Consider the following 24,713-nt stretch of genomic DNA (forward strand, 5'->3'; position numbering starts at 1 on the left):
TATGGCCAGTATTCTTGTATAGCCTGAATTTAATCTAGAGGCTTAAATAGATTTATTGCTCAGATCGTTTCTACGTTGATCGTATTATTTGGTTCTTATAATTTGGAACACTCTTGAGTGAGTCCCAAGTCATAATAGTTTTAGAAATGACCTTGGTCCAACCTAAATTTTTGATGGTGTATCTGGTAATTATTTTCTCATTTTTCCACAACTTTTCCCTTCAGCCTCTTTGTTTTTAATTTACCCCTTTTTCATGTGATAGAAAGGGATTTTTACCGATTTACTCTTTTTTAAATCTTGAAGCATTGTCAGGATATTCACAATCCAAAGCATACAATTGGATTCGACAAACATAAGCTGAACCAATTGCCCAGCAGAGTTTAAGACTGAATTATACCTCAAAACCTGCAACTGGAAAATGTTGCAATACTACATTAATAATAGGCTTGGGAACAAAAGATCTGTTTTTAGCCGACTTGTTGCAAATGCATTTTGGTTGGCCATAGTCATAGCTACCATAAGGACATTCTGCAAATATACAGCATTTATTTATAAGAGCAGAAATGTTTAATTTGAATGAAATAAGGCATTATTAGGGATAACCATCCTTAGCATCTCAAATAGAGACGATTAATGCATTCAAGTCTTTTTATGTGGGGAAAGTACAAAGGAGGAGTTGGGGACAAAGCATTGGCTGCATTATTGCACAGTGATCATGGCCCAGTTCGTAATCCAGACCCAAAGGGCTAGAATTCCTTGCCCAAAGCTCAAGATGTCTCTGTCTCTCTTTCCGTTAAAATGCGTCTTAAAACCTAACATATTGATTAAGTCTTTGACAACCAGCTCTAATACTCCCCTTGCATGGTTCAGTGCCAAAGTTCTTGAAGTGCTTGGGATGCTTTTTTTTAAAAGCACTGTTTAAATGGAAGTTATTCTTCTTTTCAGTAGGCACAGAAACGTCCACTGTGATTTCCTCTTCAGGGTCATCAACTTTTACTGATTCCACCTCGTTATCACCATCAAACCCCACTTCAGTACAACTAACCTCTATGACAACCATCCAATCAAGTGCAGCAAGTAGCAGTATGATCTCAGCCTCCAGTTCAAGTACAGGAAGTGGTTACATGACGTCAGCCATCAGTTCAAGCCCTACAGGAGGTTTAATGTCATCCACATCAGCATCCAATACAAGTCTCCTAACAGTTACCCCAACTAATTTGATCTTCAATGAAACATCTGCTCCAGACAAGATAAATACAAGCACAGTTGAAACAATGACCCCTACCTTGAATTCAACAACTGTGGCTACAAGCTCCAATGTTAACCAAACAAGTACTGTGGTAAGTGTTACAACTTCAGTGATGAACACAACTCGACCTACAAATGTGACAGATGATGTTACCCAAGTTTCAACATTCAAGCCCACAAACATTGCTACCAGACCTGCATCAAGCAACTCAACGACTGCAAGTGGACCTACAAATACTACTCTGCCAACAACCGTTTATGCAACTAACACAACGGTAATAGTTACAGCTAACACCACAGTAAGCAGCAGACCTGCAACAACAGTGCCAGTCAACGTGACAGTCAATGTAACAGTACCGGTTAGCACAACAGCTCTCAGTACAAATGTTCCCAGTTCTAGTTGGAGCACACTGTCTCCAAGGAATTCAACAACACAATCTACAGGTAGGATGCTTATGTTCACTTTTGCCTAATTGGCTGTGGAACTGACTGGTTGATTTTTAGTAGATATTAGTTAACACCAAGTGTAGTTATATAATTGTGGAGCTGTTTATAAAAACACAGAAGCCCATTTGTGATCATCCCAACCAAAAATGGTCTGCTTAGGCTGATCCTGCTTTCCATTTTGGAATGTACAAAAGTCTCTGGCTGTTTTTTGTTTTTATTCTCATTAGCCCTGTTGTTCTTCTACCACTTACCTTAAATCTGTGTCTAGTTTTTGCTGTGTCCGTCAAAGGACGTGATTAAGTTGTTGGACTAATAATTCAGAGGACTGAGTTCAAATTCCACTTGTGGTACTTAAATTCAATTAATAATTGGGAATCTGGAAAAACAAGAACAAACTTTGGTGATGATGACCATAACAAACTACTAGATTGTCATAAAAATTCATCTGATTTTATAATGGATCTTAACAGGAGATCTACCAGACTTGCCTGGTCTGGCCTGTGCCTGATTCCAGACACACAACATGTGGGTGACTGTTAAATGCCCTTTGATATAGACTGGCAAGCCACCACCTTCTAGAGGGCAGTTTGGATGGCCAATAAATTCTGCCCTTGCCAGTGATTGCCCAGATCTGGGGGGGGGTGGGGGGGGGGAGGAAAGTAAACACCAATTAATCTCCTTTAGGCCCTTTTGTTCCAAAAAAAATCAAACCCAGCCATCTTCTCCTTGAAAGTAAAATTCTTCAGCCTGGCAACATCCTCATGAATTTCCTCTGTATCTTCTCTCCTGATGACCAGACCACTGTTCAGCACAGTAAGTATACTATAATGAGCGTTCATGCCATAGCCACAAAGGCAAGTGCACCTTCTGAACTACCTTCTACCTTTTGGAGATCTGTGGACATTCACTCAAAGTTTTCTGTTCTGCTCTCTTTTTTTCGTCTTCCTACCATCTAATGTGTATTCCTTTGTCTTGTTAAGCCTTACAACGTGCTTTTATACTCATTTATCTAACAACATTGAGAATAACAAGGTTGAAGGCTGTGCATCTCGCAAATAAACCTGGGTAAGAAGAACTGAACTTTCTCTGTGGACTTAGTTGATTGTCAGTATAATTTGCCATTGCCAGGTGTTGGTGCTCTCAAAGTTAAATGTTTATCATCCTATGACCTTCATTTTGTCAGCCATAATGACCTTGTTTATGATATGCAGAGTGGCAATTACATAGTGCAGACTTCACTGATAACTGCGGTGATTCATCAGCATTTTACCAGATGAAACCTACACACAGAACACTTTGGAATGAAGGTGCTAGGTTTCACATCCATGCTGATGACATTTACTCTAATCATTAGTACTCTTGGACCCATCTCTAATTGGCTGGACTGTTTCGTCAGATTATCATTCACCTGAATATTTGAACACTGAACCCATTTACTTATGTCCCCATACAAAGTTCCTCAGCCTTCAATTGCATCATCCTTCCTGGAAACTGTCTGAAACTGAATCAGATTGTTCATAGTACTGGTGTCATATTTAATCCCATTTCAACAACAAACAACTATCCCTGCCATCACTAAGATCTCTTTCCACCTCTGAAACACCCCTTGCCTCGCCCATACATTTCTTTGATACATTACCTGATCGTTCCAACACAGTTTCCAACTATTCTGTGTTGGGATGATCTTAATTGTGGAGATCAACCTGGAATAAAAGAATACTTTTAAAAACTGTAAGGCTTTTTTAACTTTAATTCTGTGGATTCCAACACAGTGCTGGCCAGCAATCTTCTTTCCACAGAGCAAGTCTACCAAAAGTCTGCTGTCCACGTTCCAACTACCACACAGTCCTGTTCACCCTTCATCTGTTCACTTGCAGACCTGTACCGGCACATGGTGTAGCAATAGTTTAAAACTCCTCTTGTTTTCAAGTACCTCCAAGTCTCGACTCTTACCATCCTATAACCCCCAAATATCACCTGTACTTTTTAAAGGAGTCTTCCTTATCCCTGAGCCTAAACTGTGTTGCCCATGCCTTCAAAACCCAAGAACTTAAAGTCTGGAGTTCCCTACCTAAACTTTTCATCTCTCTGCTTCTTATTGAACTTTGAGGCTCCTTAAAATCTGCCTCTTTGATCAAGGGTTTATTTATTCAGCCCACTTGGCTTGGCATCAATTTTTCTTTCTAGTGTTTCAAAGGATGCTTGTCAAAGGCATTGTGTAAATGGAGAGAGCTGTGGTGGTAACAGTAGTTGTGAAAGACTCCAGCATGAGTTTAAATCTAGTATCTTTGATGGAAAGGAGTAAGTGGCAGGTGACACTTTAATTGAGAGCAGGAGGAAAAGAGTAGTTAAAATTTCATGTTAAATTTAATGCCCTTGCCAATATTAAGAAATTCAATGCATGAATGAGAGGGATGATGAATATTTTTGTTTTGTAATCTGATCTTCCTCGGTACCCAGTGGAAAATGTGATGGTTACTGTTGTGAAATTCCTTGTTGTGTAAATAGGCAACTGGTTTATTTACAAATTTGACTACATCACTTTTCCATCTTGTTCAGTGGTGCAGTTTTATTTTGGGCTGATGAGTAATTTATCTTTCCATTGGGTAAAGTGGAACCACCAACAATAAATTCTGATCTTTTTTTGTTCTGTAGCTTTTCCTTCCTGTTCCACACTGAACAAACAGTTAATCAGGTAGACTGTTCTTGCAAAATATTACATACAGAAGTCTCATTTTGTAGCAAGAGTTGGCTCTGGACATGGTGAAAAGCTTCATGTGGGCTTACAATAAAAGTGTGTATTCTTAGATTTTAATAAATCTCCCTCTTGTATGATCAGCAATAGTTGACCTGAACAGGAAGAGAATAGTTGTTGAGCTTTTCATTTTGGAGTGCTCAAAGTATAACTTTTCATTTTTGAGACCACGACGGTGTTGCAATTCATCTACTTTCTGCAACCTTGAACAAGATTGCTGGCTACACTTGTTATCCACTTTGCAATCAGCTCTGAACTACAGTTGACGACTTGTTTGGAACATGGGTAAATCCATTGTTAAAATCCACAAAAGATTATGAACTGCTCTATTATTACGTCCAACAAATCCTTTAATATAAGAATGTAAACTGTTACTTTTCTAATCCAAAGCTTTTGATTCTGTTCAGTGAATTTCAAACATACTGTGTCTGCGACTGTTTTCTTGCACAATTTATCCTCTTAGTAATGTGTTGATTTTCTGTTTACTTTGTTTCTAGCTCAATGCCAATCTACCACCTGTCCACCCGGCAGTAAATGTGTGGATCTTTATCAATCGTATACCTGTCACTGTCCTCTTGGGCAATATATGCTGCAAAGTAACTGTGTAACAGGTAAAAAGAAATTCATTGCTGTAGATCTGTAATGAAGCAAGCACAAATGTCCTGATGTATATTCTAACCTTGCATGGGAAGCCATTCCTGACAGGGCATTACAACTGCGTGCAAACTTGCTGGGAGTTGGATGTGGGTAAACAAGAAGATTTTAAGATGAAAAGAGCTTAAAATTTCACCTCATTGGGAGTAGACTTAATCTTGCAGTAATTTTGTAGAATTTTTTTTTTGAGTTGTTCAGTAATTAGCTCCTGTGCTCATGTCTTGCTTGTATCATGGTCCACTATTCTTTTTTAAAAGAAACCTACAAACCCACAAGCTTGGTCCTTCATATTATTATGTGTTGCTCTGCATGGCATATTGATTCATTGGTGTTGACTGAGAAACTTACACATTCCCACCTTTTCTGACTGCATCTGTTTTGCGATGGTATCACATACATCATGTGTCTGTCCTGTTGGGAGCTGAAGGGATTCCAACACTGGTCTTCCCCTATCCCTTGGCCAGGTGTTGAATGACAAACACCAAGAGAAGGAGTACAAAGTAAGGGAAATGGGTTTCAGGATGTCCGTCTTGGCAATCAGTTTTGCGGCACTATGCTCAGCAAGAATCAAGCCTGCTATCACCTTTAAACCTGCAGATGAGGGTAACGTTGTAGCCTGGCATACTGACCCCCCATCTCTCAGATGCATCTTCATATTTCCCACTGGATCATGATCCCACCACCAAAAATCAGACCATTGTCTCCGAGATGGTCACTGACCTCCTTTCCTTGGGAGATCTTCCTTCTAGAACTTCTGGACTTGCAACCTCCCAGCTGTTCATGGCACATGTCCACCTTCTGACAAAGGTTCATAAGCAGGACTATATGAGCAGACCCATTGCTTCCGTCTGCTCTTGTCCCACAGAACTCATCCTTTCCGATCTTGATCCCATCCTCTCTTCCCTGGTTCACTACCCTTCCGACTTGCATCCGTGTCATTTCAGATTGTTGTCTGCAACTTTTGATAGTTTTCAGTTCCCTGGTCTCAACTGGCTCATCTTTACCTTAGACAAACAATCCCTCTACAGCTCCATTCCACATCCGGAAGGTAGAAGGTTCCTCCTCTTCTTCCTTGAACAGAGGCCTGACCAGTTCTCCACCAACACACTCATTCATGTGGCTGAACTTGTCCTCGCGTTGAACAACTTCACCATTAACTCCACCCACTTTCTCCAGATTGAAGGTGTAGCAGGGACCCAAGTTAGTTTTTTGCTGAATATATGGAACGATCTTTGTTTTGGTCCAACTTGGAGTCCCTCCCTCAACTTTTTTTTCTTTCTGGTTCATCAACAACTGCTTTGAGTCTGCTTCCTGCGCTCTACAGAACTCGAATGTCATTACTTCTGCTGCCAATTTCCACCCTTCTCTCACCTTCACATCTCCAGGTCTGACTCTTTTCCTCCCCCGCCACCTCTTCTGGATCTGCCTTTGTCTTTGTCAGGAGATATTCATTACAAGCCTGTAGACTCGCATGGTAATCTTTACTATACTTCGTCCCACTCTGCCTCCTATAAGAACTCTCTTCCATTCTCCCAGTTTCTGTGTCTCTGTAGTATTTGCACCAATGAAGAGTTGTTCCACATGGGTATCTCCTGAAATTCCTCCCTCCCTCCCACCCACCCACAGTGGCTTTCTGTCTACTATACTGGACAGATTCCTTAACTATATCTCCTCTATTTCTCTCACTCACATCTTCTCTACTCCTGAATAGGGTAAGGATAGATTTTCTCCAGTCCTTACCTTCCACCTCACTGGCCTCCACATTCAACAGATCATCCTTCACAATTCCACTGCCAGACACATCTTCCCTTCTCCTTCCAACATTTGAAGGGCTCTTCCCTTTGTGACTTCCTGATCTGCTTTCCCATCCCCATCAACTACTCTTCTGTTTACAGCGACAATTTTGTGCAACCACAGGAGATGCCACAGCAGTCCTTTCACCTTTTCCATTGGCACCATCCAGGGACCCAAACAGTCTTTCCAGGTGAAGCAGTGGATATCACGCACTCTTCCAATCTAGAGTGGCCTTCTCTACACTGGATAATCGAATGCAGATCAGGATTACTATTCAGTACAGACCAGTGTTAAGTTCACTTGAGAGATCGTGAGCTTCCTGTTGCCCGCCACTTTAATTCTCCATCCACTCTCAATCCAACCTATCTGCCTGTCACCTCCTGCACTGTAATAGCAAGGCTCAACAAAAGTTTGAGGAACGACAACCTTGTATTCCGATCTGGGTATGTTGCAGCCTTCTGGACATGATTGTGAATTCTGCCACTTCAGGTAACGTGCTTTCTCTATCTGAATAAGGACTGACCAGTTCTGCTGTAGGTCATCCATCTGTCACATTGGCTCATCTCTCCTCTTTTCATGAGCCCGGAACTAGTCCACTGAGTGTGTCCCACAGCCTTGCATTTTGCAACTTTTATGCTTCCAAACAGGCCACCTCCGGTTAACAGACAGGTTCTGTTTGTTACAGACATCCACAAGTCGATTTTGTCCGTAACTCAGAAAATACGCAAAAATCACTCGATATGGTAACCAGCTTTCCACAGTATTGTAATGAATCCCATCAAAAGCACAAGACTTTTTAAAAAAAAATCAACAATTTCTAAAACTAGGTGGATGGGAAGGAGAGGGAGAATGAGTTCTGCCATTCATAGGTATGAATGTATGTATCAGTCGGACTTTTGAATCTAAGAATATTTCAGGAGCTCGCTCGTATATAGTGTCCGTAAGTCAGGAATGGCCTGTATAATCACCCTCTAATTGCCCCATGAACCCACCGACTGGAGGACATCCACAACTTGCCCCAACCCCTACCCCTGGCAACCTTGGTTTCCCCCTGTCAGAAATTCCCTTTGCCTGATCTATTCCTCATCCAACCTTCTCTCCAACTTTAAAACTAGCTTGTTTTACTGTTCTTCCTGGTTCTGACAGTCTTTGACCTGAACCATTAATTGTATTTCTCTTTTCTGAGTGTTTCCAATGCCTTCTGTCTTTGTGCTACAGTTTCACTTCTGTGTGTATTTAATATATTCACCTTTCCACTTGACAAACAAGCGTTCATGGACCAAGTTCAGGAATAACACTGTCTGAGGTCAGCTTTGATTCTGCCAAGATCAGTGATGGAAGAATAGACCTTTAATACCTTAAACACAAGTGGTGGTAGATATTCCACCTTTACTGAGGCAGAGATTTGGAGAGTTCAAAGTCCTCGATGGACTTGACAACACGGGTGGGGATGCTTCCAATTTGGCAAGAAAGGTGGCACCTCTCAAGTTTTTTAGTTTTGCCTAAAAAGAGTCTGTCTCCTTGTTTTCATAACCTTATCTAGAGTTGCAAAATCCTGGGGTGCTGCCCAATCCTCATTGCTCAATTAACATACCCATAACAGGTTGGATGATGCATTTGCCCACATTGTAATGGTAATTAGTTGGCTGTAAAATGCTTTGGGGTGACCTGAGAAGCTATCTACTCACAAGTAAAAGCCAGCTTTGGCCCACCCAAGGCCCCACCTGCTGAGAGCCAGGAGTGGGGGTGATCTCGTTCAGGATAGAGGGGCCATCAATGTCCACTGGAAGAAACATTTTTGAAGACCTCATCATCTGTGACTCTATTCATGATGTGAGTATCCTTGATTGCATCCCACAGCAGCCTATCTAAATCAACCTTGCTGTCACTTCTGATCCACAAGAAGTTGAGAAAGCCATATGACAACTCAAAAACAAAAACGTTCTTGGGACTAGATTGAATACCCACTGGAATCTAATATTCACCTATGAAGAGGTTAAGTCAAAAATTCACAGCCTCGTCTGCCACTGGGAAGCGGAGGATATTCCAGAGGATCTCCAGATGCCTTAATCGTGACCACCTTCAAGAAAGGAGATAAGTCCAATTATGGTAATCATGGGGGGCCTTCCTGCTGTCTGCTGTAGGGAAGGTCATAGTCAGGGTCCTCCGCAATCATATCCTCCCAGTGACTGAAAAGCTGCTGCCCAAATCACCTGTGCGATATACTCATTGGATGGACTGAATCCACAAAGTGGATGTGATGTTCATTATACTGATGTAGGATGCAGCACCAGTCATCATATCTAGTCCTTTTTAACCACGCCGATGCCTTTTCAGACAGTATTTTTCCCCAAACTTGTCCAATGCAAGCATTAGTTGACAAAGTAGATGGGAAAATATTAAATACACACAAAAGTAACACTGTAGCAGAGAAAGCAGAATATTCTGAACCCAATTTCCCTTATATAATGAACCTTCTCTTGGCATTTCTCATTCGGGGACTGTGGAACACCATCCTCAAATTTGTCTCCATTTTATGCTCAGTCTACCAAGGCATGCAAGCCGTGATATTAACCAACTGGCCCACAACAGAACCCATTCTCAATCAAACTTGACTGCATTGTTACCCCAATACTTTTATCAGTTTTTCTTGCTGTAATGTTGCATCTCACCTCCGTCAAACCTCCTGTGGGAGTAGAGCTCTTCCTCAGAATGAAGGGGAAGCTGTTTAACTTTCATTGGCTACATTCCAGAACAAAGGTTACCCAAATATCTCTGGTCAAGCTGCTGTATGCAGATGATTCTTGTGCTTGTACACACTTGGAGGCCAAACCTGAAAGCATTGTTGACACTTTCACTGAAGAATATAAAAGGGTGGACCTTCTACACAACATTCACAAGATGAAAGTGCTCCACCAATCTGCTTCTGTTGCATCACACTGCTCTCTGATGATAAAGGTTCTTGGCGTGACCCTGGAAAAGTTGGACCTCTTTACTATATCTCGCGAGCCATCTCTTGGCAGAAGCAGGCATTGAAAGTGATGGTGAATTTCCTCATCAATGCACCAGTGCAGCTTTTGGTCAATTGAACGAAAGGGTATTTGAAGTTCAGGACCTTGGGCCTGGTACAAAACTCATGATCTACCAGGTAGCAGTGATCCTTGACCTTCTATGTGCTTCTGAAAGCTAGACTATCTATAGCGGGCATCTCAAGGCATTGGAAGTATACCACCAATACTGTTTATGTACACTATTCCAAATTCACTGGGAGGACATGTGAACTGAAGTCTGTGTCCTCTCACCGGTCAAAATCCCTGGTACTGGGGCCCAAGTTATTTAGTTGATTTTGTTGGGCAGGCCATGTCAGTCACATTGCTCCAGATTCCAGCATCTGTGTCTCAACAAACAATCTGCTGGAGGAACTCAATGGGTTGAGCAGCATCTGTGGGAGGTAAATTGGTTTATTATTGTCAATATACTGAGGTGCAGTGAAAAACTCGTCTTTGCATACTGTTCATACAGATCAATTTGTTACAATAGTGTATTAAGGTAGTAGAAGGTAAAGCAATAAGAGTGCAGAATAAAGTATTACAATTACAGAGAAAGTGCAGTGCAGGTAGACAATAAGGTGCAAGGTCATAACATAGATTGAGGTCAAGAGTCCATCTTGATGCACGAGGGAACCGTTCAATAGTCATATAATAGCGGGATAGAAGCTGTCCTTGAGCCTGGTGGTATGTACTTTCAGACTTCTTGTATCTTCTGCCTGATGGGAGAGGGGAGAAGAGAGAATGTCCAGGGTGGGTGGGTGGGGTCTTTGGTTATGTTGGTTGCTTTACTGAGGCAGTGAGGTGTAGAAAGTCCATGAAGGGGAGGCTGATTTCTGTGATGCACTGGGCTGTGTCCACAACTCTGCAGTTCCTTGCAGTCACGGGCAGAGCAGTTGTGCATGCCAAACCATGATGCATCTGGACAGGATGCCTTCTTTGGTGCATTGATTAAAGATTGAAGGTCAAAGGGGACATGCCAAATTCCTTCAGCCTCCTGAGGAAGTAGGGGCCCTGGTGAGGTTTCTTGCCCATGGCGCCAACATGATTTGACCAGCACAGGCTATTGGTGATGTTAAGTCCTAGGAACTTAACTCTCGACTTCAGCACTTTTTCATGTAAACAGGAGCATGTGCACCACCCCGTGCCCCCCCCCCCCCCCCCACCACCCCCTTTCCTGAAGTCAATGACCAAGTCTTTTGTTTTGCTGACATTGAGGGAAAGTTAGTTGTCATGATACCATGTCACTAGGCTCCCTGTGTCGATGTTTCAGGTGGAAACCTAGCATCAGGATCCTGTTGATGCTGTTCGACCCGTTGAGTTCCTCCAGCAGATTGCTTGTTATGTCAGTCATATGCCCCACACCAGACTCCTGAAACAGACACACTATTCTGAGTTCTGTCATGGGAAGAGATTACTATGTGGACAGCAGAAAAGATTCAATGATGTGCTGAAAGTTTTTTCCTTGAAGAAATGCAACATCGTCACTGATTCCTGAGAATCTTCTTGCCCATGACTACTCAAAGTGGAGAAGGAGCATTTGGCCATGAGAACCTCTAGGCTGCGCATCAGGAGCAGACAGGCATTGTGTTAGCAGCAGAAGGAGCAGACCACCTGACAAACCCATCTGCACCCCCATGTGCCCCATCTGTGGAAGAGTCTGCAGTTGCCACATTGTCTTCGCTGGTCACCTCAGAACTCACAAAACATATGCTGAAGTACATCATCCTCTATCCTGAACAACTGCCTAAGAGGAAGTTCAAACATATGCTTGTGCTGGTTAAGGTATTGATTTTACCAGAGAAATATCTGTACTGTCAAAGTTACTCCCTGGGCAAGAAACTATCCTCATTCACTTGAGTTAAACTGTGGTAGGAGCTACACATTGTATTCCACTTCCAAAATTGGGTTCTTTTGACTTCAATCAAACTGATTTTACAAAGGAGAGAACAATGTACAGCCATATTGCAGATCTAATGCAAGCAACTGATATTAATTTCTACTGTCTCCACTTAAGCTGCACACATTTTGCCCATTCCCTTTAAGCCTGGTTGCTCACAGCCTTTCTATATTCCGTCATAAACACCAGAGTTAAAAATGCCAGAGCTGACATTTTTTTTTGTTTAACTATCAACATCTATCTGCGGAACATCTTCCTTCTCCATTCTATTGGTGTGTTTTTTTTGTATTGGATTATTTTCCTTGGCATTGTGAAAATGACAATAACAGGAATTTGCAGCCCATATTCATTTTTTCCCTCGTGCGTTCAAACCAGTGCACAGGAAGGCAATCTGTTTGCCCATGGTTTTTACTTGTCCTGTATTAAATCCTTGTACTAATTGCTGCTTCAAGTGAGATGGTCTGTTTTATTTCCATCTTTCTCTTCCAGTGAGAAGTTTCCTTGGAATATTGCATTTATTAAATGTCACCTTTACTCCCGGCATGAATGAAGTTAATACAAAGGCATTCTTAGAAACTTCAACCAAAATAGAGGATGAGGTAAGGTACTGGTTTTACTTTGTTTCTTCATATCTAGTCAATACTTGATCACATACCTGTTCCACACACCAGTGCAGCCAATTAGCCAACCACCTTGGAATACAGTTGGGGATTGTTTTTTCCCTCCTGAGAAGGAATTTTTAAGTTTAATCACAGTGAGGAAGATTCTTCCCCCCCCCCCCCCCCCCCCCCCCAAACACAAGCGTGTGTTGAAGTCTTGCTTATGACTCAATTATTCACATAAGTAGGAGGAGAACCAGCTATACAGCCTCTTGAGTTTATTTTGCCTTTAAGTAAGTAATTGGATCTTTGGTCCCTCTGATTTCCTGATACTCCTTGATCCTTCTGTCTCCGATTGAATATACTTAATGACCTATAACTTGTCCATAATTACAGACTGGATGAGGAACTTGAAAAGCAAGTAAATCGCATCTGGCATTTCAGGCTGCTACAAGTCAGCCCAACCTAGGCTAGTTAAACTCCACTGAGGGATATATCCTGCTACGTTTGCCATTGATCTTGCCCAGTGATGCAAGTGTTTTCTAATCAAATGGAAGCTTTCTTGACATGATTGAACTGAATGGGAGGAGAGGGATAGAGAACTGATGCCTGAAATCTTTGGATTTTTACATATACTGTATATTTATATTAATAACATAATGCATATTATAATATAATATTATGTATTTCTATATATACACATACATAATATGTGCACAGCTTAAAAAAAAAGCAGATTTTTAAAGCCGTAGGGTATGCTAGAAAATTCACATACTTTAATTGTTCTTTACCACCCCTTTTGGAAAATCAAATTAAAGATTGTTACGTGAAACTTCTGGCTCTTTCTTTTTCTTCCCACCACTGCAACCAGTTGTACAACTGAACATGTGGAGCATTGTAACATCCAGAACTTTTTGCTTTAAAACAAATACCAGTGAAGACTATTTTTCTTGGGGTATGAAATGATATTGCAGAGTCAATTAGAGATGAAAAGATTGATTCCTGAAACTTTTTTTTTTCTTCCCCTTGTATTGTGATTAGATGAAAAGATTCTTCAAAAATGACCTTTACTACTACAAATCTATTGTTTGGAAGCTTGAGTAAGTACCCACTATTAAACCAGAGACTCAGAATGCTGTGTAACTCTGAACTTGTGCTCCCCTTTAATGCACGGGTCAAGAATGATGCAATATTTTGTTAGCCCAGGCACTATTCCTATGCACTTTGACATGTTTATACAAATCAGCTGTGTTTCACCCAGTTGTATTGTAGTCAGCATATAAATTTGCATCTGTTTGCCAAGGGTTTGTGTTGTCTCAACATGAAGGCCTCCACCCTGTTACAGCCCAACCTGCAGGCTGCCAAGTAGTAGTCTGGGCCACAGTACCTTACAGGTGCTCGGTGAATAAATGGAGAATGCTGGCCATTGTGTGAAAATTTAAAGAGCTCACTTCCTATCACTGGAAGAATTGACCACCTGACATTATATGCACTGGGCAAACACGTGTATGGGAATTGTCCAATTGTTGGTCCTTCTACACACTGCAAGAGGTTTGGGAAATCCCAGGCCTTTTACTGCAGTTCCTTTCCCTGTGCTTCAATTCCTGCATGCTAAAAAGGCAGATTAGTCTGTTAAATTACTTGGTATGTGGAAGCCTCCTTGTACGTGGCTGTGTCACCCCTCGTCCAGCTGAACAGTCCTTTTGTGTCTGGTGGCTTTTTATTTTCAGTTTGCATATCTTGACAACATTGTTCACTACTGGAGTGGAGGTAATTTATGCTTGGTGGCCATACTGTTGTAAGTGAGGAAGATTGAAATTGAGCCAGTCATTTTAAGGCAAAGAATCCTCTGGAGATTGTATCATTCTGAAGAAAATGCCTAGCTTTACTTATAGAAAGTAGAAAAGTACAGCACAGGAAAAGGTGCTTTAGCCCACAATGTCTGTGAGGAACATGATGCCACATTAAACTTATCCCTTCTGCCTGCATGTGATCCATCTACATTCATGGGCCTATCTAAAAGTCTCTTAAATGCCACTATCCTATCTACTTCCACCACTAGCCCTGGAAGCCTGTTCTAGGCACCTACCACTCGGCAAAAAAAAACTTGCCCCACGCGTTTGTTTAAACATTCCCCATCTCACCTTAAATGCATATCCTCCAGTATTTGACATTTCTACCCTAAGAAAAAGAATCTGACTCCCTACCCTATCTTTCCCTCTCATAATGTTATAAACTTCTATGAGGTCTCCCCACAGCCTGCAATGTTCCAGAGAAAAAAGCCCAAGTTTGTCCAATCTCCCCTTATAGCTCATACCCTTCAATCCAGGTGGCATCCTGGCAAACCTCCTTCTGTACCCTTTCCAAAGCTTGGAGAAAGTGCTGTAGTTTCTGCCATAATTTGTATTTCCTCTGCCCTTCAATAATTTGTTTTCTGTGTAAATTGACTTCACTTGCTGTCCAATAAATGATGCTGTGTGCCCAGTCATGTGACCTGCCCTGCCTCCCATTTATTGGCCAATATACTGTTATCAGTCATCACACTTACTCTTTGTAATGTAAACTGAATGGTGAGGTTTGGTTCTCTGAGTTAGTGTCCTTTTTTTTTGTCACTGTGATGTTGATAATAAAATCTAAGTCAGTACAATATCATCATGGCCCCAATGAATTTTTTTTTCCAAAAAGGAATTTGTTTTTTCCAGAAGTTGACTGAAATGTGTGGATTTACAGAATAACTATAAAGATTGGTAATGTCCTGTTACATTGTTTATGGGAGAATGTTAAACCTGGCCCAAGCCAAGATAATTGTATTTATTCATTTTTTGGTATCTGTATATCTCTGGCAAGGCTAACATTTATTGCTCATCCTTAATTGCCCTTAAGGGGGGTGGTTAGCTGCTTTCTTGAACTGCTGCAGTCCTTCTAGTAAATGTACTCCTCAAGTACTGACATGGAGGGAGATCCAGGATTTAGACTCAACAACAACGAAAGACCAATGATATATTTCGAAGTGGAAATGGTGTATGAACTGGGGAGGAACCTGCAGGTGTTGGTGGTGTTTCCATGTACTTGCTGCCCTCTTTCTTCTTGGTGGTAGAGATCATGGGTTTGGGAGTTGCTGTATGAGTAGCCTGGGCAAATAACCACAGGGCGTTTTGTAGATGGTACACGCTGCGGGTAGTGCGCCAAAGATGAAGGGAATGAATGTGCACAGTGGTGGATGGATTACAATCAAATAACTATTTTGTCCTGGATGATGTCAAGTTTCTTGAGACTTATTGGAGTGACACTTATCTGGGGAAGTAAAGAGCATTCCATATCTCATGATGAGCCTTGTAGATGGGGTATCAGGAGGTGAGTTACTTACCAGAGGACACCCAGTTTCTGACCTGCTCTTGAAGCCACTACTTTTATGTGGCTGGTCCCATTGACTTTCTGGTCAATGATGATCTCCAGGTTATTGGTGGGGTACTCTGATGGTAATGACATTGAAACTCTGAGGTATTGCTGGTGTAGTTTGACTTAGAAACTGGAGTTGATGTCTGTCGCCTAATAGAGAAGGGAATTTGTCCAGACTAGAATCATTAGCATCAGTGCTAAGGCACACCAGAGAGACATCACTGTAGTAAATTTGAAGGAGATGTTCTTCCGAATAAATAAAATGGGGCAGGGGGTGAAACAGATAATAAATACAAGATGTGAGGCAAATTAAATACAAACTTATGGTTGTCAGTTAAGCCAGTAAATTATAAACTGAGGAGAACAAAAACTACACAAGTAATACAGTAACTGCCTGCTAACAGACTGATTTTATTTTGGAAAACTGGCTTAATAAAGCAGTAAGAACTTGAAAATCATAGGAGCAACTGAGTTTGCAAATGCTCAGTCCAGTCCTGCGTGCATGGCTTTTGCTTGCTGCCTCTTGATTTTTCCCTGACCCCTCAACCTAAAGAACCCAGTTCAGGAAAAACAAACATTGGAATTCTTTGCTTTGAAATCATTTCTATTTCCAGTTAAAAGATATAATCAAGCCTTAGACAAGAAGTTGCATTCAGGTGGTTAAGGTCAGCTGTCTTCTGACCTTCTGTACCACTCGCATGTCTCCCAAGCTTCTCTGCTGCTGATTCCTGGAGTAACATCAGATCAAAGCTTTCAAATGCATTCTGACAATGAGGTTGAGGTTGTCCAGCAGGGTCAAAGTCATCTCATCTTGAATTAAAATTAACATCAGTCGGAGGTGCAGTTTGGAATTGGAATACCTGGAAACATTGATGTATAACATTTTAAAACCTCTGGTGAACTTGCAAGCAAACTTGAAATAGTTGGCAAATGGAATCCTTGACCTGCAAAAAAAACATAAGCAGTGCATTGTTTGTGTAAATGAGCCTGTGGTATGTTTTCACACGTACTTTCATTTGCTTTATTTTTCTCTTCTCTTTTCAGAAAGGGGAGTGTTATGGCCTTTGTTGACAACATTTTTTCATCCTCTTCCAATGTAACGGAGGAATCTGTCAACCAAAATATTAGAGCTGGCATCAAAGATTGTTCAAACTGCTCAATGATAACAGCTTCAGACAATTATACTTGTAAGTTGAGTATCCATTGGTTCTTTGGAGTTGGCCTAAAATGTGGTTACTACATCTTTAATTGCATTAAAGCAGTAGTGTGGGACTCATTAAAAGTCCTACAAAGATTGAGATCTTTAGCTGTGAGGTTCAAGGAATAGTATTTCCCCTTGTAATGCCATGGCATCAGTTTTTAATGAGACACCCTCTAATTATTAAAATAAAATGAATTCCAACATTTCCCTCCTACTGATGTCAGGCTAATTGGTAGTTCCCTGTGTTCTTTCTCCTTCCTTAAATAGTGTGGGGATATTACTTTCCACAGATTGGAAAGTAGCCATACTAGAATCTGTGGAATTTTAGAATGGCTGCACTGGTTATTATCTCCATAGTGCCGCCTTTCAAAACTTTGTGATATAGGTCATGACATCATGGGAATTCATTGGCGCTTTATTCAATTAATTTCTCCAATTCTGATTTCTTTCAGCTTTTCTTTCTCACCAAATGTGTACTACTCTACTATTTCCTGGACAGATAAAAGATATTTAATATCTCTCCCATTTCCTTGCCACTCAGTATAATTTCTCTGTCTCAGTCCATGAGAAACTCTCTAACTTTTTAATCTTTTCCTTTTAGAACAGCTTATACCTTTTGGGGTCTGCTTTTATATTTCTTGCAAAATTTCCTCTGCAATCCCAAGGAATTGTCCTTATCTCTGGCACCAGACAGGCAATCCTGCCTTTAGGACTCGTATTCATGACTGCAAAGAACACTATCTATTCCCCTAGAAATATGTTACCACATTTTTCACTTGCTTTATCTTGACTGGCCCATTGTGCTACGGTGGTGTGGTCAATTGCCTGTCCTTTCTGTTGTCTCTGCTCTCATTCATTCATGGTGCAGAAATTTCATACAAGAGCAAGGCTGTCACTCCTCCAGTGCTACTTTCTGCAGCGCAGACTGGCAGAGAGACCTCTTAATGTGCTAAACCATGTATAGGCCAGAGATGCTTGGATAATACGTTCCATTGTTTTGGGGAAATTGATTGTGACAACCTGAGCGCTTTTGAATCTGAGTGCTTTTAAATCTGAGTGAAGCGTTAATATACTGTGCGAATAATTCATTCTTTTATATTCAGAACTGATTGGAAGTTAACCCCAAAGTCACCGTTACACTTAATCCACAAGCAAAATTATGGGTATGAAGATTTAAAAAAAAAACTGCAGATGCTTGATATCTGAAATGAAAATAGAAAATGCTGAAAACCCTCAGCATTCCAAGGTCCAGTTCTGATGAAGAATCCTGAACTTGACATGTTAACTGTTTCTCTTTCCACAGATGCTGCCTGACCTGCTAAGGGTTACCAGCATTTGCATACCCATCATTTTACAGAGACTTTGTCTGTGGGATAAACAAAATAAGTGAATGATTTACTAGCCCTAGTTGAAGTACTTTGGAGTTTGAGGCTCATTAACTCTTTTCCTCCAAGAGGGCTGGAAGACCAACTGACTAGTAGAGAGTAGTAAGACAAAGATTAGCAAACAGACTGAGCTATAAGGAACAGGATTCTGATACACAATGCTGAAAAAAGATTGACAGAACCACAGGTGCATAAAGAGGAATTAAGAGCTTTCAGACTGCTGGTTAGAGGTGTCAGGTTACCGTGAGAGAGTGGGGATACTAGATTGAATTCCTGTGCCATTGTGTTGAGTATTAAATTTTTTCATGGCTGACTGTGTCTGATTGCACATTCAAAATGTATCCTAACTATCATTTTTGTGTTACTTGCCTCACTGGTACACTGACGTTTCCCTCATGATCCCTCTACGGCATAAGATTAGAATCATTTTAAAAAGATTTTATTATGCATCCTTCCTAGGCATCTTAAAAGATTATGGAAGTTGTAATATACTCTGAATACTGCCATGTATTAAATCCAGAACACCAAGCAGCCCTTGTTAGCATGTACTTATTTTAAGGCTCAGATAATTACTGTGCTGAGTCTTTGAAGGACTAACTTTGCTCAACTGTGTGTGTGTGTGTGTGTGTGTGTATATATATATATAATGTTCACAGCATAACATGCTGCTTGACTTGCCATCAGTGGCTTGCTTTGTTACAGAGCTCTTACACTGGACAGCAATTTTAATCAGTTGATGTACAAGGCAGGGAATGAATTGTTCTGTCATTTTTCACCAGAAGATGGAATGGAAATGAATTTTGCTGTCTCAACTTTCAAGTTCAAGTTTAAACTTATTGTCATAGGCAGATATACCCAGGATATAAATGCCATGAAAGTTAGCTTTTTGCAGCAGCCCAGTACATTATAAATATGACAAACATAACTTAACATTGACTTAAATTAACACAAATCATACATAACTTCCATGAGAAAATAAACATAACAGGTAAATGGGTACTTCCTAAGCAGAGAATTAGGATTCTATTTTGGGGGAAAAAAATGACATTCTAATTATGGCCTTATGGATTTTTAAAAAATTAAATCAGAATCTAATGGAAAAGATCTACCAAACCACTTAATGTGTAGACAATAACAAACATGTTATTCTAACACATGGATTTGATTTGATTTGAGTTTTGTGGTGGGTGGCTAGTGGGGGGGGGGGGGGGGGGAAATATGCACTGATGAATTAGTTTTCACTCTTGTAGTAATGCATGACTAGGTCATCCAAACCAGAAAGTATCCAGTGCAAATTAAATTGTGGTCTCTGCACTAAACCGACAGTGCAATTAGCACTAAATTGTAAAACTAGTGTGTTAATGTTTTCCACTTCGATTCTGTTTTAGAACAAGCCAAGATGCAAGGAAATGCTTCTTGGCAGTTTGATTAGCCCTCCTGCTGCTTTTGAGGTGGAAATGTTCTTAAAAACCATTTTCAATGCTTAGTTACTGGGCAACTTTGCTTTGGTGAAATGGTGCAATGTTAACCACTATTCACTCATCTCAAATTTATATCCAGCCTATTCAGAAAAAGTGTGTGAATCATCTGTTGAGCCAATTATCAGCACTGTCTCGGATCATGTTCTGAGGTTTTTGTTTTGCCTTGGTATCTAAGGAACAGTTGAAACAAAGTGGGACAACTGCTGCAGTAAGCATAAGGAGAAATTCCAAATTCTAAACCAATTAAAGCAAAATCAAAGCAAATAACTTTAACTGACATATCATTTTCCATTTGTCTTCTTTTCCTCACTTCTCCCTCTAACAAGCCAAAGCTGAAAGTCTATGCAACCCAAATTTTTGTGATGCCAACACCTCTAAATGCAAGGTGAATAATGGGATTCGTGTGTGTAGCTGTCTACCTGGTTACTACAAGTTTGCAGCTTCTGATCGAAGTTGCCAAGGTATGTGACGTATTCTTACTGAAGCAAGTTATTTTTTTTGTTGCTGTGCTTTAATATGTAAATTTATAACTAAGATGTGATTTTTTTTTTACAGTGGGTGGGTGTGATCTGAAGCTTGTTACCTGTTGGGTTAGTGGAAGTGGTCATTCAGGGCTTGCAAAAGAGAGGTGGGTAGGTTCTTGAGGGGAAAATAATATGTTGTGCTATGGGGACTGGGGACTAACCAGACTGCAGTACAAGGAGCTGTCTGGGTAGGCCAAACATCTCCTGTGTTGTAACAACCTCATGAAAAGCTCTTTCAGATGTCGTCTTTAATGTGGTAAAACATCCCAAGAGTTTTGCAAGAGTGTCAGCAAAGGAAACTTGACATCCAGCCAAAATAGGGATTAGGGCAGGTGATCAAAAGCTTGGTCTAAGATCCAGGTTTTAGGGAGAAACTCAGTGGAGGTGAGAGACAAAAAGATTAAGGGGATGGCGGGGAGAAATTCCAGCCCTTGCGATCCAAGCAGCTGAAACCACGTGCCACCAATTGTGAAGCAATTTAGATTGGACATGGGGCCAAAACTGTGGCAGAGATCCTGAGAATTGTCGCACTGTTGTAGATTGGAAGGGGTGAGGCCATGCTATTGCAAAAAATGTATGCTGCATAAATTTATACTGTTATTAATCTCCATTGTTTGTCATGTGGTCCATCTAGTTTTGAGTCCAGATCTGACAACTATTTTGTAAGGTCATGTTGCAGCTTGCCATGTATGAAGCAATATCACTTGTTCTTAAAAGATATAGGTAAAAACACTTTTTCACAGCCAGTACAGGAGAACAATTTTAGACACAGGAGATCATTCACTGAGACCAAACGAACAGACTCATCCCAGTGAATGTCATTGAAATATATTGAGAGCTAAAAAGCTAAGTGACTTGTTCTCGACCCTGTGGAAAAATAACTTTCATTTCCAGACTGAGTGAACCAGTGATTTGATTGTCCTGCTCTGTGAATTTCGTAGTGTAAGATTACACATTTAACCATGGGATTTCTTGTTTCAATTCAGTTACTGCCATTCTCTTGATTTTTGTAATGGAATCCACACCTTTGTTTCCTGAAACAATGACCTATTTCTGCCAGTGTCACTCTGAAACTATTAGGTGCCTGCTCCTATGCTATGTCTTTTTAATCCCTCTTCTTCTATCTGTCTATCCAATCTAATCTTCATTTCCAAATTTGCTTTTGCTGCAAGTTCAACAGAACTGATTCCTGCAGCCTCCACTCTCTGTAAAGGAGTTTCCTTTTCTCTTTTAAATCTCTTATAGTTAATGTTTGTGGCCTTCTATTCCAGATCCTTCAACTGCCATTTAAAGCAGACTCTTTCTATCTGCCTTCCTAACTTTAGGCACCTCATATAAACTTTATTTATACAGCAGGGTAACAGGCCCTTTCGAACCCAAAGAACTTGCGCTGCCCAAATTACACCCATGTTAACCTACTAACCTGCACATCTTTGGAGCGTGGGAGGAAGCCGGATTACCCGGAGGAAACCCACGCAGACATGGGGAGAATGTATGAACTCCTTACAGACAGTAGCGGGAATTGAACCCCGATCGCTGTTGCTGTAATAGCATTATGCTAACTGCTACAGTACCTTGCTGCCTCTTGCCACTTGTTTGCATCTTTCCAACAAAATACCAAGATTTTTGACATTTTCACATTTGGTCTGCCGTGGAGAATTTTGAGATCACTTAGGTGATCTGTCTCAGCCAGGTTGCCAGTATGGTGTGGTTTAATACCTGCCTGACACCATAAAAAGGTTTGAACAACATTGAGTGTATTGAGAACTGAATGCCTGGTCTCCAGAAGTCCTTGGGCTCCATTGGTACATCACCTGGCCTCTGTCTTGCAGATTTTGTTTTGTTTTTGAGTAATGTTTCTTTTACTATATGGAGCAAGAAATGATTGTGACTTGAATCCAAAGGCACATGTTCAGCAAATGTAAGTTTGCTGAGCCTACAGTGATAGATTCCTGTGTGTACCTTTGTATAACGTTGATATGAACGTACCCTTTGAGCAGTCCTTCTGAATTGTTGATAATATTTTTATAATGGTGGTTTGAAAAAGTACACACAGCTTACACAGGTGTCTTTATGGACTTGATACTGCTGGCTGCTAGCATAAACAAGGCACCAGTTGAAATGATGCAAGTACTAGTGAGACACAACCAACTTATTTACTTTTCTTTTTAAAACAGCTTGTCCAAGCGGACTTCGACTTCAGAATGGAGCATGTGCAAAGTAAGTTGAATGGTAATGTATTCCTGTTTGTTTAGAAAGCCCTGTCCTACAGTATTGCTGCTCATGGATCCCACACTGGTCATGAGGATGAGGCAATCTGATATTTAATTCTGGATAGTTTTGTGACAAAGAAACTTCAACATTTATCTTTAACTTCTGATTATTTTGGTAAGCAACTGCCATGCTTCCCTTTTTCTTGCATTGGGAACCAGTCTCAGCATGGGTGCTGAACCGTACTTTTAACAAAAGAGTTAAGATTGGACAAAAAATTAATATTTGGGGGTGAACACTCTGCAAACACTTAATTAAATCTAATTATCTGTCCTGATGGGTGGAAATGAAGGCTTATTCCAATCTTGCTTTCTCTAAAACCATGTTTTGTTTACATCATGGTATGCAGTGTAATTTTCTCTATCCTACCAAGAGGTTGTAGCCTCCAGCGAAGAATGATGTCCCAAACTTGAAGTTAATTGCATTTCTCCAGTTGGGTGGGTATGCCTTTTGAATGGGTAAAGTGCAGGAGTAGATCATTTTGATCCCTTTGCTGAGATGAATTTTACTGAAATCATACTTCACACATGCTTGTGAACCTACACTCTGCCCCTCCCTTTGCTGAATGTATTGCTACTCTAACCGTGAAATTAGATTAAAATGGAAACTTTGCCAAAATCTAAATCTGGAAAAATTACAATTTGAATGCCATCCTTCACAATGCATCTGAAAAACAATTCAGTAATTTGACTAGATAAATATGTGCTAACTACTTGTTGAGACGTTTTAGGCTGCATTGCTGCTTGCCTCTGGCTGCCGAGGCTGTGGAATTATTATTGGATACAGGTACCAAAGGTATTTCTATCTGAGAGCTATGAGACTTTTAAAGCACTGACCCAAAGGTTTTTTTTAAATCGCAGGATGGATGGAGGTTAATTTTTTAAACATTGTCCACAATGGTATTTGTAAGCACAAAAAAACACTTGTTTGTTATTTTTAGGTGTCCATTTGGCTATGGCGGATTTAACTGTGATCAATGTAAGTAGCTGTCATTTGATCCTTTGCAAACTGATGCAAAATAGAGTTCAAACTCTGCAAATCATGTATGTGACCAGCTGAAGACAGTGTTATATATTGTAAGAATAGATAGAGCTATAATGTTAAACATAAGCATACTACTTTGTACACATCACACAATGGTGCACTACTGTGGATTCTGTACAAAGAGGATACATCGTTTCATTGTTCAGAACACGTGGTGTGGCTCTGTTAAGACACAAATTGGTTTTAGGAGTCTAATTAACAAAATACATTTTTAAAAATAAAATACAGGAAGTAACTGATGACTGTTTGTTACTGTGGTGATCCTTGATTATACTGATGGAGGATTTTTCTCGCGCCCTCCCTGGGGATTAAAGGTGATTTGCCTCCACTCCAGTTTTGTGTGTTCTAAGGTGACTGATGAAGCCAATGTGGCTCCTACAGATTTTGCTGCAGGTGGGGCAGGAACTGCCAGCTCAGTGGGTAATTTGGGAGATGCTGCATTCCTTCTGTTTGCACTGGGACTTCAGTGTGCTCTCAGTGCCACCCTGAATGGTCCTTTCAGAGGGTAGCATGATCGAAGACTGTTGGCTCAAGGATTGCAAGCCAATTGTAGCTGACAACTTGAAGTCTCATTGTGGTGTTCAAGAACTACTTAAAATATGAACAAAGCAGTAATTTAAAAACTGCACTGTTGCAATTTTCAAAGTGAAAATAGTTTATTGGCACATGCACAAGTACATAGGTGCAATGAAAAGTTTGCTTACAGCAACATCAGAGGCACATAGCATCAGATACACAACAAGAAAAACAAACGTAAATTATACAAGGAAGAACATAATAAAGAACAAAAAAAACAAAGTCCATTGTAGTGTAAAGTGGTCATAGTGTTGGTATACCGAGGTAGCAATTAGGGTTGTGCACGTTGGTTCAAGAACAATTTTTGGCTTTCATGTAAGAGTTTTGCACTATTCATTTAAACATCGTTAACAAATGCAAGTGCTTTATTGCACCTGAAAGATGTGTG

General features: G+C 40.6%; 1 protein-coding gene across 2 annotated transcripts in view; it reads left to right on the forward strand.

Annotated features, from left to right (window-relative positions):
- Positions 1–24,713, forward strand: part of LOC127582998 (protein HEG-like) — a 69,667-nt gene that overhangs the window by 32,889 nt on the left and 12,065 nt on the right. Inside the window, exons 2-9 of one of the 2 annotated variants that reach the window (XM_052038674.1) lie at positions 946–1,692; positions 4,948–5,061; positions 12,335–12,444; positions 13,486–13,544; positions 16,888–17,030; positions 20,237–20,371; positions 22,612–22,654; positions 23,646–23,683. In XM_052038674.1, the coding sequence (XP_051894634.1) occupies positions 946–1,692; positions 4,948–5,061; positions 12,335–12,444; positions 13,486–13,544; positions 16,888–17,030; positions 20,237–20,371; positions 22,612–22,654; positions 23,646–23,683 (1,389 nt within the window). The remainder of the gene's footprint in view (positions 1–945; positions 1,693–4,947; positions 5,062–12,334; positions 12,445–13,485; positions 13,545–16,887; positions 17,031–20,236; positions 20,372–22,611; positions 22,655–23,645; positions 23,684–24,713) is intronic. The other variant, XM_052038675.1, reaches the window with a different exon arrangement.

Source organism: Pristis pectinata, chromosome 25 (assembly GCF_009764475.1).
Source record: "Pristis pectinata isolate sPriPec2 chromosome 25, sPriPec2.1.pri, whole genome shotgun sequence".
NCBI lineage: Eukaryota > Metazoa > Chordata > Chondrichthyes > Rhinopristiformes > Pristidae > Pristis > Pristis pectinata.